This window comes from Marmota flaviventris, chromosome 7, assembly GCF_047511675.1.
Source record: "Marmota flaviventris isolate mMarFla1 chromosome 7, mMarFla1.hap1, whole genome shotgun sequence".
Classification (NCBI taxonomy): domain Eukaryota; kingdom Metazoa; phylum Chordata; class Mammalia; order Rodentia; family Sciuridae; genus Marmota; species Marmota flaviventris.
The window spans coordinates 19,402,631-19,419,755 of NC_092504.1; the positions used below are offsets into that span (position 1 = coordinate 19,402,631).

The 17,125-nt window shown below is 35.0% G+C and overlaps 1 protein-coding gene across 2 annotated transcripts in view; it reads right to left on the minus strand.

Moving 5' to 3' along the window:
- Window positions 1–516: 516 nt before the first annotated feature.
- Sepsecs (Sep (O-phosphoserine) tRNA:Sec (selenocysteine) tRNA synthase) overlaps window positions 517–17,125 on the minus strand; it is a 33,282-nt gene continuing 16,673 nt past the window's right edge. For both annotated transcript variants that reach the window (XM_071614195.1, XM_027945533.2), the window contains exons 7-11: window positions 15,995–16,124; window positions 15,772–15,863; window positions 4,131–4,224; window positions 2,510–2,600; window positions 517–1,133 (exon numbers count right to left, since the gene is read on the minus strand). In XM_071614195.1, coding sequence (XP_071470296.1) covers window positions 827–1,133; window positions 2,510–2,600; window positions 4,131–4,224; window positions 15,772–15,863; window positions 15,995–16,124 — 714 coding nt within the window. In that variant the 3' untranslated portion in view covers window positions 517–826. The remainder of the gene's footprint in view (window positions 1,134–2,509; window positions 2,601–4,130; window positions 4,225–15,771; window positions 15,864–15,994; window positions 16,125–17,125) is intronic.

A 17,125-nucleotide genomic window follows, 5' to 3' on the forward strand; every position in this document is an offset into this window, starting at 1 on the left:
CTTATGGAACTACTATCTAACATGTAGTCCCTTGCTGTCGTCATGCAGCACATGACTGTAACTACTGCATAACTAAGGTTGTTATGGAAAACTCCTCTACATTTGAGGATTTCATGGATTTCAGAGTATTGTGTCTCAACTTCAGCATCACTGACATCTTAGACTGGTTAATTCTGTTCCAGGAATTGATGCATTCATTACAGGATGCTGAGCAGCACCCATGGCCTCTCCCACCAAATGTCAATAATATCCCACCAGCTGCAACAACCAAAAATGTCCCTAAACATTGCTTAGATATAAGCAAATCATCCCCAGTTGAGAACCGCTGCTCTGGCATCTAAATAGAAGTTTACGTCTTGCCTCTGCTCCTTTGATAAGGTCTCTTACAGGCACGCTGTGACACCTGAGGGAAGGTTCAATAACAGCAGCATTAGAGATTCTGTATGATCAGAAATATAAGTGATTTGTGAATACTGGAGAATGGTTAGGAAGAAGCACTCTACGTTTCAAAGAGAATTAGAGGTGATTTTACAGTGATTATATTTCTATGAATTATCTGAACCATGATGCTTAATTGACAAATATTCTAACAATTAGAAAAATGCTAATTGCATATTTTAACCTGTCAAGAATCAAAAAGATTGAGGCAGTCTAAAAATAAAAAACAGCAACCATCAAGAGCTAACTCAGACCACAGTCTAGTCCTCAACTGAATATTCTCTATAAAATTCTCAATTCAAAAATTTCAGTTCCTTTCTTTAAACTGCCTTTATGTACTGTAGCCATACCATTTCTTTCAAATTATCAAAAAGAAACATCTCACACATCATGAAGAAGTATCCTGATACGTATCAAGAAGTACATTATCTAGTTTTAAAGCCATTTCTTCAATATCCACATCTTTAGTTTTGTCATAATTGTCAACTACAGATACATCGCTGTCCTTCTTTCCTTCTTTCCTTAGTGTCTTTAAACATCTGTCAAGTCTTTTTATGAACAAGTCCACATCCTGTATCTTCATTCCGATGGCTGCTGCAGCATTGAGGTAAGCACAAGGGTAATTATCTGTATGGGACATAAAGCCACTGAAAGTGTAGCCACTCACAGTTTGCACAGACCCAAGAGGCACAACCCTGAAAGGGAAAAGATTTATCAATTTAATGTCTGGTGATGTTAACAGAATGTCACCCATGAACAAGATATTTGTCTTACTAAGCCGTTCATCTATTAAGAGGCTTAAAAACAGCAATAAATCATGGCCTATGCAAATGGATTGTCAGCCTTAAAATGAAATTATATAATACACTGCTATTTTACATTAAAAAGTCCTGCCTGATGATTACTATTTATTTATCATCTATAAAAGAACAACAAGCTCTAGGAATCTCAAACATTTTTACATCTTCAAAGTAGAAAAAGAAAGCAAATTGTTTTTGTGCCAAATCTGGAATCTGAATTCATACATAGACACTTTACGTCAAACCACTTTAACTGTAGTGTGTCCCCTCAAAAAATCAACAAACTAAAATTCTAACTATCTGATCAGTGCTATGCAATACAAAGCTTTACAGCAATGAGCCAGAAGAAATGATGTAACCACTTACAATGGGGTGCAGATCAGCAAACTGCAATACTGAGCTCTGGCCCATGCATTTACTAAGCTTGACTTCACAGGCATACGAAGATAAAAGCAGATTTCTAATCTTTTACCTTTTTTTTTTTTTAAGAAGTCAATAAATTAAGATCAACCTAAATATAAAGACAAATACCAGCAATACTGAAAGTCAGGTCAAGAAAAACATTTTGGAAAAAGCATTTGTCAAAACTGTATTGCATACAGATAAGAGTTTATCAAAGTATAAGCTAAATTAATCTAAGATTTTCTTCTTTCAAAAAAGCTGTCCTTTGATGTGAAATTTCTACCCTCTGGTAGAGTGAAATTCTTTAACAGAAGTATGTGAAGAAAAGCATTTAGAGCAAGATACTTATTTTCAAGACATTTTTCTCTGACTTCAACAAATTTATCATGCTAAATGAGATTCATTTTCATGCTAAGTATATATTAGAGGAAAAAAGTACATGTTTCCAAGGCAGTACTTAGGCAAGAATTCCATAACCCTTTTTAGTTTAGGAAACAGCCATTTCTTTAGCAAAATTTCACTTGAACTTAGTAATGACTTATTTCTAATATCATATATGATATCAATGAAAAATCATCTAACAAAGGAAATAGGCAAAAAACTGTAGAGAGAAGAATGAAACTGTTTCTATATACTATTAAACAAGATTCATATCTTTCTGGGACTATTTCAAGTCTAGAAAGTCTTCAGGTGCAACTACTCTTCTTACAGATTCTCTATCTCATCATTCTTTGAGTACACAATGAATTCTCAGGCATAGTTTAGCATATATTTAGGAGGGGGGGGGCTACTGTAGAAGAAAAGTATTTTATTAGACTTAACTTGGAAAGCCATTAAATATCCTAAGTATCTTTTAAAATTACTCTTACCTGGCTCCAGAAACCTGTCTGGTAAAAAGCATTGAGCCAAGCTGAGTGACAGCTCTATCCTGGTGTTCATCTAGTGTCTTAAGTGTCACAGCTGAAAAAGAAAAAAAATATCCCTGTAAGCTCTGGTTTACTAGCACCAAAAAAAAAGATACTTCTTATTCAGTGTCTGTCAAGTGGCACATCACTTTAAAATGCACTTAATAAGGGATTTGTTTGAATATCATACAAACACAGTTTTATGTGAATTAATATGGTCACAACCAGGAACAGAATTTCCACATTGCCTTCCCCAAAAGTGAGTTTTTCCAACTCAATAGATGATGCAATGACAAGATTAGTAATGGTTGTTTATTCAAACTCATCCAAGTTTTAATAACTTGTAAAATGAGAATATGGGAGATTGTTTAGTACATATTTAAGACTGTAAGATCAACTTCTTATGGAAATGATCCTTCTGAGAGTATGGGGGTAAACTGTGGACATGCCTGAAGGCTGACTTACTAGATACTTTACAAACATAACCTCGACCAATTTTAACAATTTTGCATGTGAGGGATAATTATCTCTATTTTAGAGATAGGGGAAAAACTGATGAGAGGCTAGCACACAGCAGAATTGATATTCTGATATCCCAAACCAGCTTCTGCCTACCAGCAAGGGATTGGGATAATATTACGTTGGTGCCCACAAAGGTTTTCCATAGAAGCCTATTCTTAAAAAGGCTGCAGTTGCAAATGATTCACTTTCCATACTACTATGCTATATAAATATACATATATATTCACCAATTAAAGGGGTAATTATGAAGTTTGTTAGTTAAATGCATAATTCTATATTACCATTTTCTCTTTATACAGATTAAGCTGGGCATGGCGGCACAGCCTGTAATCCTAGCAGCTCGGGGGGCTGAGGCCTGAGAAGGATTGCGAGTTTAAAGTCAGCCTCAGTAACTTAGCAAGACCCCAAGCAACACAGTGAGACCCTGTCTCTAAATAAAGAAGATCTAGGGATGTGACTTAGTGGTAAAGTGCCTCTGGGTTCAATCTCTGGTACAAAAAATAGATAGATGGATGGATAGATACAAACACACACACGCGCGCACTATGTAAGCTAAATACAGATTTCTCTTAAGTAATAACATTTTTAAAATAATAAGAAAAACTTTAATTTCTGATATGTTGATATTGCTAAGTGGAGAGAGTTTTACTTATTTATTTAAGTCTGTGGTACTGGGGATCAAACTCAAGGATTCTGTTATACTAGACAAGTGTTTCACCACTGAGCTTCACCCCCAATCCTGGAGAAAGTGTTAATTATTTAGAGTTATTACTAGTGACCAAGGTATTTTGGTTAGAAGCAAGACTTAAATTATTACTTTATGTTTATTCACTATAAGTATCATAGTGAAAAAAAGGATTCACTGATCCTGATTCAGTGGATAGATTTTATTTTTGAAATAATTAAAGCATTTCTAAAGGTTAAATTTTTTAAATTTACGAATTAATACTGCAATAAATTCAAAATAGCATGTAGACAAAAAGAGTTCTTTTGCTGTAAAGACCGATTTCTTCCTAAGGAAGGATAAGAAGTAGGGATTTTCTTTTTGTAAGGAAAAAATTACCTAATGAAATGGGATTGTGAGGTGTCTGCAATAATCTTTCACTGTAGGCTTCTGACAACTTCTTTAGTTGACTGGACAAATATGAAAACATTTCCTGCAATAACAAAACGTCACATTTAAAACAAATCGAATAAATATTGCAACTCATTAGTTGTATTAATACGAAATCTGAGTGTATGAAGTGTGTGCTATAAATTACTTCATTATGTGCCCTCCTTTGCCACATATAATGAGATTCAAAGCTGCCATAACCATCAGAAACCATAGGATTTAGGTAAAGGCAAAAAAAAAAAAAAAAAAAAAAAAAATCCCAGCCCCCTTCCTGCCCATACCAAATCCATCTCTTCAGAACCTCCAGAGGTACCCACTCTAGTCTAGGACCCAATCAACTCCACCCCTTGACATGGCAGAAGAGTCCATGTGGTTTCTCTGCTTACTCCTCTGCCCCCCACAATCTTCTCTATACACAGCCAGAGTGGCTTTCAAATGCATAAACTAGTTCCCACCACTCCTCTCATGACTTTCTCCTGTAATCATAAAAACACCACTCTCAACTCCAAGGCCCCACATGATGTAACCCAGCAACATAACCAACCCAGTGACTGTCATCCCCCACTCCACTGTCCACCATCCTCCTTTGCAACCCTTTCCTGTCTGACCTTTATTATTTGCTTCCCCCACATTTCCCAGATAACTCCTTAAGTGGCCCAAAACCTTTTGTCACATCCTAAGGAGACCTTCCTTTGTTACTTCTTTATTAAAATAGCTCGACTTTCCCCACCCTCAATTCCCAATCTCCCTCTAATACTATTATCTATTTTGTTTTCTTCACTATACTTACTACAATCTAAAATTATCTCATTTATTTGCTTATTTGAATATTGCCTATTACTACCTATCAGAATGGAAAAACTCCTTGGAAGTACGAGCTTTTTCCACCATTTCCCCAATACCAAGTGAAATATGCCAGGCTGTAGTATGCAAGTTAAGAGGTAAGTGAAGTGAGGTTACCATGGTGGTGTTGGTGGTGGGTTGTTTTTTTGTTTGTTGTTTTTGTGGTGCTAGGGATTGAACCCAAGGCCTCAGACACACTAGGCAAGTGTTCTACCACTGAACTATATCCTCAGCCTTAAAAGTATTTCCTTTAAATCACATAAAGTTAAAAATTGTCCTAGTCCAAAGTAAACTGATATCCTATAGCTGAAAATATAATAAAAATGTCTGTCTTGTTAGTGTAAAATGTCCCATATAAAGTGGGACAAATACTTAAAAATAAATTTTAAGTTGGCAATTATTTGAACCAAAATTTTACTCTGCTTTCTTCATATGGCCTTGGGATGGGTGTTCAAATGAAAACCTGCCCAAGTATATCTGCAGGTGAATCAACCCATTTGCATTGGTCCTCCATCCACAGTTAAATCATATAAACTTGAAAGATATACCAAACAGCCAAAGCCAACAGAGTACCCAAGTAGAGACAGCAGGAAATCACACCTCTGCAACCTCAAAGGCCATAAGAACTTCTTCTGTTTGAACTCTTATCTAAGAGTTAGATACTCTAGCTGGGCCCCAAAAGGCCTTTTTCATGTCTAAAGCACCTGGATGACTAACTCCATCTTTTATTAGGTAAAAATTAAAAGAACAGGAAAATTCCTTCCAATTATTAGTCTATTTATGACCACAAACATTTTACCCTTGTCAAGAGTGTACATTTTATATTCTCACCTAAAATACATTAAGACAAAAATCATTCTTAAATTTTAGGATACTTTATAAAGATTAATTCTAAAACAGGTTAACATATACAACTGCCACACTTAATGAAGCTATCAGTAATTATTACTATTACATGTGATAAGACTTTCTCTTTTGCCATTAAGAAAAATATAGAGAAATATTTAAGGAGGCAAATATTATTTTCAGAAATGGGAAAAAAATGTTATAGGCATCTCTTCTTAGATAAAGATTTCTTGGTTCCATCTTACACCAATATTCCAAACTCCTTCAGAAGGTGAAATATAAAATATTTAAATGGAAACAATATGTCAACAGTTTTTAAAGCAATTGGAACAATTCATAATTTTTCAGTACCATGTGAGTCTTAACAAAAGGTAGAATTCCTGGGTTTCACTTATATATTTTCAATTACTATAAAGTACCTAGGTCACTAATTTAAGTGCTCTGTATATTTTTTTTAACACTGTCACATGTTTTCATTTAGCTATTAAATGCTGATCTTATTCATCTATTATTATTCACTGAAGTCTTAATCTGCATCTAATTCTCCCTTACTCTCAAATTCATCAATCTCTCTTAAGCAGAAACAAATCTGACAGCTGGGAAATACCCTTTTCAGACCACTGTGTGTGTCCCTTCCAACACCAAAACCACCTCCGCCTTTCATTTATCCTTAAGCATTTATGAATGAAGCAAAGTTTTCTCCAGTTTATATATTTTAGTGGTAAAGACCAATTTAAAATATCATTCTATCTGGCTAGGTTACCACATTAAACACCAATGTGGTCACATTTGTAAATTAAGAGGAAGTTAATGAGTACTTAGTTTGTATTGAATTAGCTATTTCTGAAAAAAATAGGAACTGTTTCCTTAGTAACCCCCTAGAGTGTGCTTTTAAACTTACTGATGCATACATGACTATTAAAAAACTGAATTTGCCCAATGTTCAATTTCTAATACTCTAATAAATTAATTTTAGCCAGTTCCATCAATTGATAATACTGCCAAAATTCAATTTTAACTATAACTAATATTACAATTCTTTAGACTACAAAGATAACATTGAGGTAACCAAATCATACTAGTATGAGAGTAATTAGATTTAAAAAGAAGAGCATTTTCAAATCAAGTTTACATTCAACAGAAAATATTTATAGTATCTCTACACTGTGTAAAGGGTTATGATCGGCAAACCAATAAACAAAGAAGCTTTAAATATTTTAAAGGTACAATGCATTGAATTCTACAATATTCCATGTACTAAGGTCCTAAATGCTCTCCTATTAATATCACTACATGTAAAAAATATCTTTTAGGAAATTGTACTATTCTACTACACTAATACTTAGCTAAGCAGTTTTTTACCTGATATATTAAAGGTACTACAGAACCTGCACTATTTTTTGCTACGATTAAATCCATAACTGACATTTATTACAAAATACTTCTATAAAGGAAGAAATTTATAAGCAACCCAAGCAAATGTATATAGAAGGATCTTACTTAAAAGAAATGAAATATTATTGATTTTCTATGTCCTTTGTGCTGTATATAACAATTTTAAAAGACTTTCACTAGAGATAAACTGAACTGTATGCCTAAATGCTAATGTCAGCTATATTTCTAGAATAAAAATACAAAACTTACACCATAGTTCAAGATGTTAATGGAAAATAAGTTGAATTATATTAAGCATTATCTTTCATATGGCCTTTTGCAAGCTGATTTGCAGTCATGAAACCCGACATCCAGACTATCCCTCCCCATAATCCAAAGATGTGCATAACAGCTAAATATTAAAGGAAAGGGTCTCAAGTGATGATGTCTTTTGAAACATACTGTTTCATATTCTAGGATAAAATAAAAATGGTACTTCAGATATTATTTCATTATCTTCTAGAACGGATAATAAATCAAAACAGAAACTTGACGTGTAGTCTAACATCTCGTTGATGACCTGAACACATGGATGGAAGACACTGCAGGTACATTTTCACACACACTGATGTCCACATTTGAGGCAAACAGTACTAAATATGATGTACTGTTGTCCATGGCTGGCCAGTGCCAAGGATCCGCAAGGGCTTGCCTCTGAGGCAAAAACACTGCTCAAATGGTTGAGGCTTCATATCCAGGCCTGAAATCTGACACTTTTGGATATTTAACTGTACTACTTTTAGAGCTGCAAATTTACTCATGTTTCCAAATTTTGCTCTGTTACAGGACACTGAGGTTGTATCTGGTGCTCCCTTAGAACTTAGTTTGTCCTCCAAGCTTCAGCTCACAAATTCTAGCCTCTGAAGCAGCCATTCAGCTGTCATTCTTCTGTACTTGGCCAATTCAGCAGATGTTTGCAACAATAAATGATTACCTGCCTGCCCTGTTCAGCAAAGCACTTTTATAAAAGGAAAGCTAAGCAGAATAATGGTTTTCTCTGGAAGCAAAACAAAGTGAGGATAAACTTCTAAGCCAGATCTTTCTTTTTGCATAGAAAAACTCAAAAGAAACAGTCTCTTAAATTTTAACCTCTTTCCTTAAAGTTGTCTTTTCCATTAAAACTCCTGGTCATCTCTCCCCTCAATGAAGCAGATGTGCTGCTCAGGAAGGGCCTAAGGGCAAAGAGGCTCAATTCGCACACAAAGTCCCACTTTCTCTGATCCTTTCACCCTTCAAAAAGGAAAGCTTGAGAAGAAATGGCTTCAAGCTGAGTTCTTGTCTGTCTCTACTGTGAAAAAGATAAAGCCTTTCCTGAAGAGAGATAGCTAGATGAAATAACCTCTAAAAATATCATTGTGGTGAATAAGGGCACAGAATAAAAAGAAATGCGAAGTTTTCCTTTAACACTCCTTTTTTTAGTAGGCATAACACCAATAATATAAAAAGGAGCTCACGGTGATGGTATATAAATAGCTCTGGCTGGAGCAAAATAGCTTTGCCTCAGCTTCTCCAGAGCTGAACCAATAAACTATCACGATTAAATTTTCACAGTTCAAAACCAAGTCCATTTATACACAAAGAGGTTTTATTTCTGCAACAAATCCAATAAAGAAACAATATTTATGCTACATATATGCAATTATGGTTTATGGAGGACATCCACATTTTTCAACAGAAAGACCTACCTACTGAATGAAGTTGTTAAAGAGCTAAGTTTTATTTATAACAACAGTTCTCAAACAAGTATTTTAACACTTAGAAAACTACTCTTATAGATAATCCGTTCTAAATAAATTCTACACATAGAAGTTTAAATAAAACCAATTATTACATTAGAGAGGCTTTGAGGCTTTTTTATACCTCCACTAGACAGAGTAGGAAGGTCACAAGATCAATCATCATCTTATGGCTCAATACCTTGCTTGGAGTGATCGATCACTCCCTGGGCACTGAACAGGTGACTGCAATTGGGAGAAGACAGTATTGAGAAAGCAAGCGCGAGGGCTGGTGCATCACCAGACCTTGGTCTCCACAGCAGGTCTGGTACTCAGCTCTGTGCTCAGTCCCTGGGCAAGTGCTGAACCCCTCTAGCCACAATTTCATGTATAAAATGGGGATAGTCTTACCTCAATAAATTGTGGTGGAAATAACGAATATAATCAACCTAGCACAGTTGCTGACATACAGCAGACATTCATACAAACCTCAGTTCTCTGCCCACCTACTTTTACCTTAGTCTCAAGAGCTTTCAGGATAAAAACAAAAACTGGGGCTGCGATGATGCTCAGTGGTAGAGCACATGGTTAAGAGGCATGAGAACATGGGTTCAATCCCCAGCACCAAACCCACAACCCTAACATTACCTGGCAGATCTCCTCTAGATATGTGCTAACACACAGGAGTGACAGTGATGTTCTTGTCCTGTCCCTATTTATTCTACTCTACTACCTGTATCTAGATAAAAGGAAAAGAACAAAGCTCTGAGTGTTACAAAGAGGTTACCTCTTGACATCTGAGATGAAGCCATCCAATCCATGAATACCACTTGAACATGAAATCCCTCCCATAGTGTTTACTCAACGATAACAAAGAAGAAAGTCCACGAAAAGCTGAACTGCGATGCCTGCTGGGTCCCTCAGTAGCTGAGCTACATATTCTTGCAGGTCCTTCTCAAAGCAAGAGCATTTTCACTCATGCTAAGCAAACTGTACACACACTGGGTACCACTGAATAGCTGAATGTTTAAAAGTCAAACCCTAAATATGAAAAGACAAAAGAACCAAGACATAAAAGAAATTCTTACGGTTTCAAGAAGGTGACAGAACATCCCTAACACATCAACAATTCTAAAATCCTGAAATGAGAAAAGTAGGCAGGAGATACTATGCCCAGAGGTACAATGCCTGTTAAACACCATTTAACTCATTTCTTTCAAGCAATTTACCTAGGTCCATATAAGCAATGAAATACTTCCTCTATGTAAAACAAGGGACAACTAAGAAATATTCCACTCAGGTGTCCCAAAAACTCTTTGCCAGTTCACTTAACAAGCATCTACTTGTTATTAAGCATCTGATGAGCATCTACTATATATCACATAAAGGATACTAAGAACAGAGGGACAAATGGCAAACTCCATGGTGGCACTAGTCTACCAGATCACCTGGATTGCTTGATGAGTAACCAAGTTAGGCATTTCATTTCAGATAATGGCAGATTTTTAGACGTGTGCACTCAAACTATCACTTTAATGTGCTAATTAAATAATTTTAATACAAAATTACTCAAGGTTTATATATATTACACAAATATTTCATACTATTATTATTCACAATTTAAATTCAAGAACAAAAGCAAGAAATACTAAACAGCATGCATATTTAGCATTTTAAAATGACAGCATGTAAAAGTCATTTTAAGGATTTTTAAAGATTTTTAAAGCTATCTATATGATAAAGTGTATTTTAAAAATGATTAAAACTGTAAAATGTTCTTATCAGGAAAAATATATTCCACTTATTTCGTTTGAAAATGGATCTTAGCAAAATTTGCCAAATAATCAATATAAAACAAAAAGTAACTAAGAAAAAATACTGTAGAAGATAAAACAGATAACAAGTTACATTTTCAAGCTTTGATATTTAGGATAATTAAGTGGTCTATCTAAAATGCCATAAACTATTATCTATATAAGTATTAAAATGCTGTGACACTGCGTGTTTCCAAGTTTCTATTATACATACAAATGACCTGTGTATGCCCTAAAACAACAGGTTTATAATTTGGGTGTGTATCACAGGAGGGAAATCTGTTTAAAATGCAGCTGTCTGAGCCCTACTCCAGACCTACTGAATCTGAATCTACCCTAAAAGAAAACTAATATTTACAAAGTGATCCAAAACATCAACCCTCTGGTGGGTGCACAATACTTTGCTTTCTAGTCACAGTTTAAAATACCCTTTCAAGTTCTACAGTTGTGCTGGCCAACAATGCTAGCTTACGAACACAACATGAATATTAATAAATAAATGTACAAACTGATTTTTTTTTTTTTTTTTTTGGTACCAGGGACGTTTAACCACTGAGCCACATCCCCAGCTGTTTTGAGACACAGTCTCACTAAATTGCTGAAGCTGGCTTTGAACTTGCAATCCTCCTGCCTGAGCCTCCTGAGCCACTGGATTACCAGTGTGTGCCACCACACCCAGCACAAATTGCACTTTTGCAGAATAGATATCACCTCTTCGGAGAGGTCTTCCAGAGTTGCTTTGCAATGGATGTTCTCATATATGCTGCTTTTCCTTTCAAAATTCTCATCAGATCTATAATTGTTCATTTAATATCCAGACTTCCCCTAAACTATAATTTCCATGAGAGTATAAACTGTTTCAGTTTTGTCTGTGAGTTTAACCTTAGGGTCTATGCATAAATGTTTGAATTAATAAATGCATAAGCAGGGCCAATACTGCTAAAGAAATGTGGGATCAAATTATAAACAGTCAGGATGGCAGGCTAAGGAGTCTGACTTCTGTCTTACAAATAACAGAAAACTGAAAGCAGAGTAACTTGAAGAAAACTATATTTTAGAATATTAATCTGGTATCACTCTACAATATGACATGTAGTCATACTGCAAATTAAAGTCAACATGACAAATCAGCCACAACTGAGGATCAGGAGAAGAGTTAGCAGGCCATTGTAGCCATCCTGCCAGGATAGTGTAAGGGTGTAAGTGAGGGAGTAACAACAGCAGAAAGGGACAAGATGTGACATGTTGAAATCATTACAAATGGCTTAATGACACAAGGAGTTGAGGATATAGGAAGAATCAAAATATCAGTGTTGGAAATCTAGTTTAAAACAGAAAAGGGAACTTATTGGTTCATCTAACAACTGTCTACAGGAAGGTATGGCTGGATCCACAGTCTCAAATGCTTCACTTCTCTTTTTCCCTCTCATGTTCTCTAGTCTCAAGAAATCTCTTTTGGCACAGCCAAAATCATGGCAGCTGATAACCATAAAACCATCCTTAAAACTTGCTATGTGCAAAGCAAGAGGCCCTTTATCCCTGGAGGATCCATAAAACTTACTGGCAGGACTCATCTTCCACATACCTACTGATGAACCAAGCTAGCCGCATCACATGCCCACAGCTATGAAAGAGAAGGAAGGAACACTGTGACTGATCCACCAAGACTACCTGCATCAGTGGGAGCTGCTGCCCAAGCATAGCAATTCTACATGCGCAAATAACATATATTCCCTCTAAAATATAACTGTACTTTATTTTGGCTGGAATAGCTAAATTTATTCATTGTTTTTGCCTCCTTTAGATTTTAGTAGACCTAACTCTTCAGAGTCATAGCTATATGTAGCTACACAGCTACCAGCTAGCAGGCTAGACTATGCAAAAAGGTAGTAGAGTCTAAAGGTTAATATGGAGAATAAGAGGCCCAACTGCCTAGATTAAATCTAATTTCACAATTTATCTCACTCATGGTACTTCTCTGTCCCATTTCCTGAGAAAATGAGGGTGATAATAAAACTTACCTCACAGAGATATTGTAAGGATTAAATGAAGACGTGAAAATGCACTTAGAAGAGTGCTTGCCACATAGTAAATGCTCAGTACTAGGTGTCAGTATTTCATATGCCCATAATGTATGTGCACATATAGATATTCACAGAGATAATATAACCCTGCACCAAGTTACACTAAGAAGGATGTTACGAGAAACTTTTCTAACAAATGGTCAAATCTTAATCTCACCCTAACTGACTGGATCCATGGTATTAGTTTCCTCCTGGAAATCCTCCCTTCACTTGGCTTCTAGAACTCCATGCTCTTAGGTGGTTTTACTAATCAACTGACAGCTCCTTCTCAATCCCCTCTGCTGTTCCCTTTTCTCTTCCCAGATCTTTTAATGTCAGAGTCACCAGAGCTCTGTTTTATTTCTACAGCACTATTCACCTTCAAGTAAACCTTAGAGTTTGTGCTTTTATGTTGTTTGCTCATTGCTAATCACCCCATGTGCAACATGTGCTCCAAAAGAGCAGGCTCTCTTGGTCAGTGAATTAAGTATTTACTCAATGAAACACCCCACACTCAACTTCACTGACAAAATTTCAAGAAACATTTCACAGAAACATTTGTCCATACTTTAGACCATGCTATAAGTGGGCTTGTCACTGGGGCAAGGAGGCCTGAGATGGATGGAAATGAATATGAGGCTCCATCATCTTAAAAAGAAAAATTTCAAACTTAGAAAATGTCTAATTTCTAAATTACCAATGTGCCTTATACTGACTGACTTAATTAGACCATCTCCCATGATTATAATGTCCAAAGCATTTTCCTAATGACTCCTTAGTATCTTTATATTTTAATAAACATTCTAAATTATTTTAGAAATAAAAGTGGCCTGATATATCGATATTTCTTTTATAAATAAGGAAACAAAACCTAGAAGTTCAAGTAACTTTTCCAAGGTTAAACAACTAATTTATATGATAGCTAAAACCCTTGGCATCTGAAACAACCAAACTCTCAGACAAACCAATAAGTGTAACACATACATAAACAAGAGTTGTCATCTGATGTATGGAGAAATTTCCTTGAAAGATCTGAGCTTTTCTCTTGGCTACAACAATCTATGACTATGATGTTCCTTTTTGTAGTTATTAAAACCACAGTTTTATTCTTACTGTATAAAAATTTGGTCAAATTTATTGAAGTATAATTTAAATAAAGTAAAATTTCAGGTGTCCATTTCTATGAATTTTAACAAATACACAGAGCCATGAAACTCACTCTCAAGATACAAGACATTTCATCACGCCAAAAAATCCCCTCCTTAATCCCTAACCTTTGGTAACCACAGATCTTTTTTCTGTCCCTATATTTTCTTACCTTTTCCAGGACAGAATATAAAGAAACCATACAAAATGCAGTATTTTGAGTATGGCTTCTTTCTTTTATCATAATGGTTTTCAGAGTCATAATTTTGTTGCATTATCAGTAGTTCATTCCTTTTTATTGCTCAGTATGGATATACCAGTTTGTTTATCTACTGATCAGATGATATTTCAGTTGTTTCAGGTTTGGGCAATTACAAACAGAATAGCTATACAAAAGTCTATACATGAATGTGTTTATAGTGATTCTGGTCAGAAATAGCCAAATCTGAAAACAGGTTCCATTTCTCTTGAGAGAAATATGTAGAAGACGGCTGGATTATATGCTAAGTTTATGTTTCACTTTGTAAGAAATGCCAGAGTTTCTTCTGAGTTGCTGTATTACTTTTCATTCTTACCAGCAATGTCTAAGAGATGTATTTGCTCATGATCTTTGTCAGCATTTGTACTGTCAGGTTTATTTTACATTAGCTGTGTAGTAGTATCTTACTGTTCAATCTGCATTTTCCTAATGACTCCTGAGTATCTTTTCCTCTTTCAAGATATACCTTAAGAAATGTCCTCACAATAAAAAGTAAACAACTTGCCCATGGACTGAATGAGTGGGAAAAAGATGACTAAAGTAAAACAGGGCATAAAATTTTTAAACTTCTGTTATTAATTCATCATAATACTGTTAGAAGACGTTGGAGATTACAGACATGTATATAAATGTTTTAAATTATGTAAAGTATTAATATAAATCTAAGGGACTACAATAGCTAATAAGTGCTAGAAAGTTAAATATACTCAAAACCTGTACCAGGACCTTTAAGCTCTCCCAAATGGAAGGTGAACAGAACACCTTAATCTGACCTGCTCTGCCAACACTGTCTGGTTCTGGAGTTGTCCTAAATAAAGCTAGTTTTTGGTACTGAAGACAAAGCCCAGTTTTTAAACATAAGTGTCACTTTTCTTCTCACAGCTGACATAGTCCAATGAGTTCAGCATTCCAAAAATGGCAAGAGAGAAATTTATTATTTTAGTATGAGAAGCTGGCCAACTTCTGACCTGGTTCTTCCTCCTGAGATTAACATCTATAACCTAAACTGTCTTCTAAAAAGAAGACTTTCCTATTTTTCCTTTAATAACCTCTATCTTTAAGTGATAAATAAAATTCATTTTACTAAATAAGATCCCCCTTGTAAAGTTTTTCTAAAATAAATAAATAATAAAAGTAAAACCACTTGTCTAATATTCCTCAGACTATCAGGATAGACCAGATGACATGGCTAATTGAAAACCACCTACAGTGGATCTAGATAAGAGTATATTCCCATATCATATATCTAAACTCCCAATGGAATGAACCAATAGGCAAAAACACCAATGGTTTGGAACACTGTTCTAGTGAATAGTTCACACACACACACACACACACACACACACACACATCAATCACAGATTCTCCAACATTTTTATGATGGATGTACAACAGAAGTTGTTCAATTTTGGTGCCCTATTTTATTCTAGTCATCCTTTTCCCTCCAGTTCACCTAAAGGGAAAGCTCACCTTTCTTTCTTTTAACAGCCTCTTATAGCCATTTGATCCAAGTGATAACAAAGTAATAAGGACATCTAAAGAAGGTGAAGCTGAAGCTCTTCCTAAAATAAGAATGGACAAAACATTAAAGAGGGTATAGAGGAAGCTTTAGAGATTAATATTTATTACAGCAGTATATATACAAATGGGTTTCTGCTTGTTAGTTACCTTTTCTGAAGAATAACTTATTTACCTGGATACATCTTGCTGATTTCCTGTATGAAGGTATCATTAAAGCCAGCAATTATAGCGCCACCTACTGGGACCATAAAATTTTTGTCCAAGCTCTGAACGAAAGCATCTATTCTACCAACCCGAGCACCCTAGAATAAATAACATTTAATATTACATATTAGTTGCTAGGACAAACAACAACTATCAACGAATAATCACCACAACAAAAAATGTTAAGTAGGTGAGGTGACAGCTATGTTAATTAATATGATTTAACCACTTCATAACACATACATATTTTAAAATATTATACACCATAAATAAATACAATTATACCTTAATTAAAAAATACAAAATTAAAACAATGCATAGAAATAAAAAACAGGTCAGAGACTTTTATTATTTTTGTAACAGTGCCAGTAAAATGTTTTTAAGTCTTAAACCAAATTTTTAAATGGTGTTCTTTTTAAAGCAGTATTTTAGACTTTACATATTAATCATTCAATTCTCACAAAAACCTTGTGAAGTTGGCAGGTTTTCATTATTAGTTCAGGTGGGAATTTTACTGAAATAGAGCTCTACACCTTAAAACTGGATTCTTCCCATGCTTCTTATCTGCAATCCTTTATTTGACAATAAATGTCTACAGTGAGTCTTGCAACAATGAAGCAGTTTTAAACACCTGTTGTGAGTTCAAGAGCTGCCACTGTAACCTAATGGATTACAGCTACCCAAGCTGTCAAACAGTTAGACAGCTGAGTGTCTCTTTTTGAAGCAAGGACAATCTTATACCTTTGTAACCATTTTAAGCAACAAATTCTGCTCCCACTGCCATTCAGAAACAAGAGAGAAGCCAAATTTTAACTATCTTTTATATGTATACTCTTGGAAATTTAACAAGCAATGTTTCTACGTAATGCATGTTGCCTAATATTATAATCTTAGATAATATCATTCCACTGCAAAATGAACTTCAAATGAAAATCTAGAAAAACTGAATATTTATTTACCTACTAGAAATATAAAACTAAGTTCTGGTTCCCATCCAACATAGTCTGTGACCTTCTGTCTAATATGCTTCAAGTCTCTCCTCTTAAAAGTAAAGATACTATCTAAATTTCAACTAAGATCGTTTTTTTCTTCTTTATCT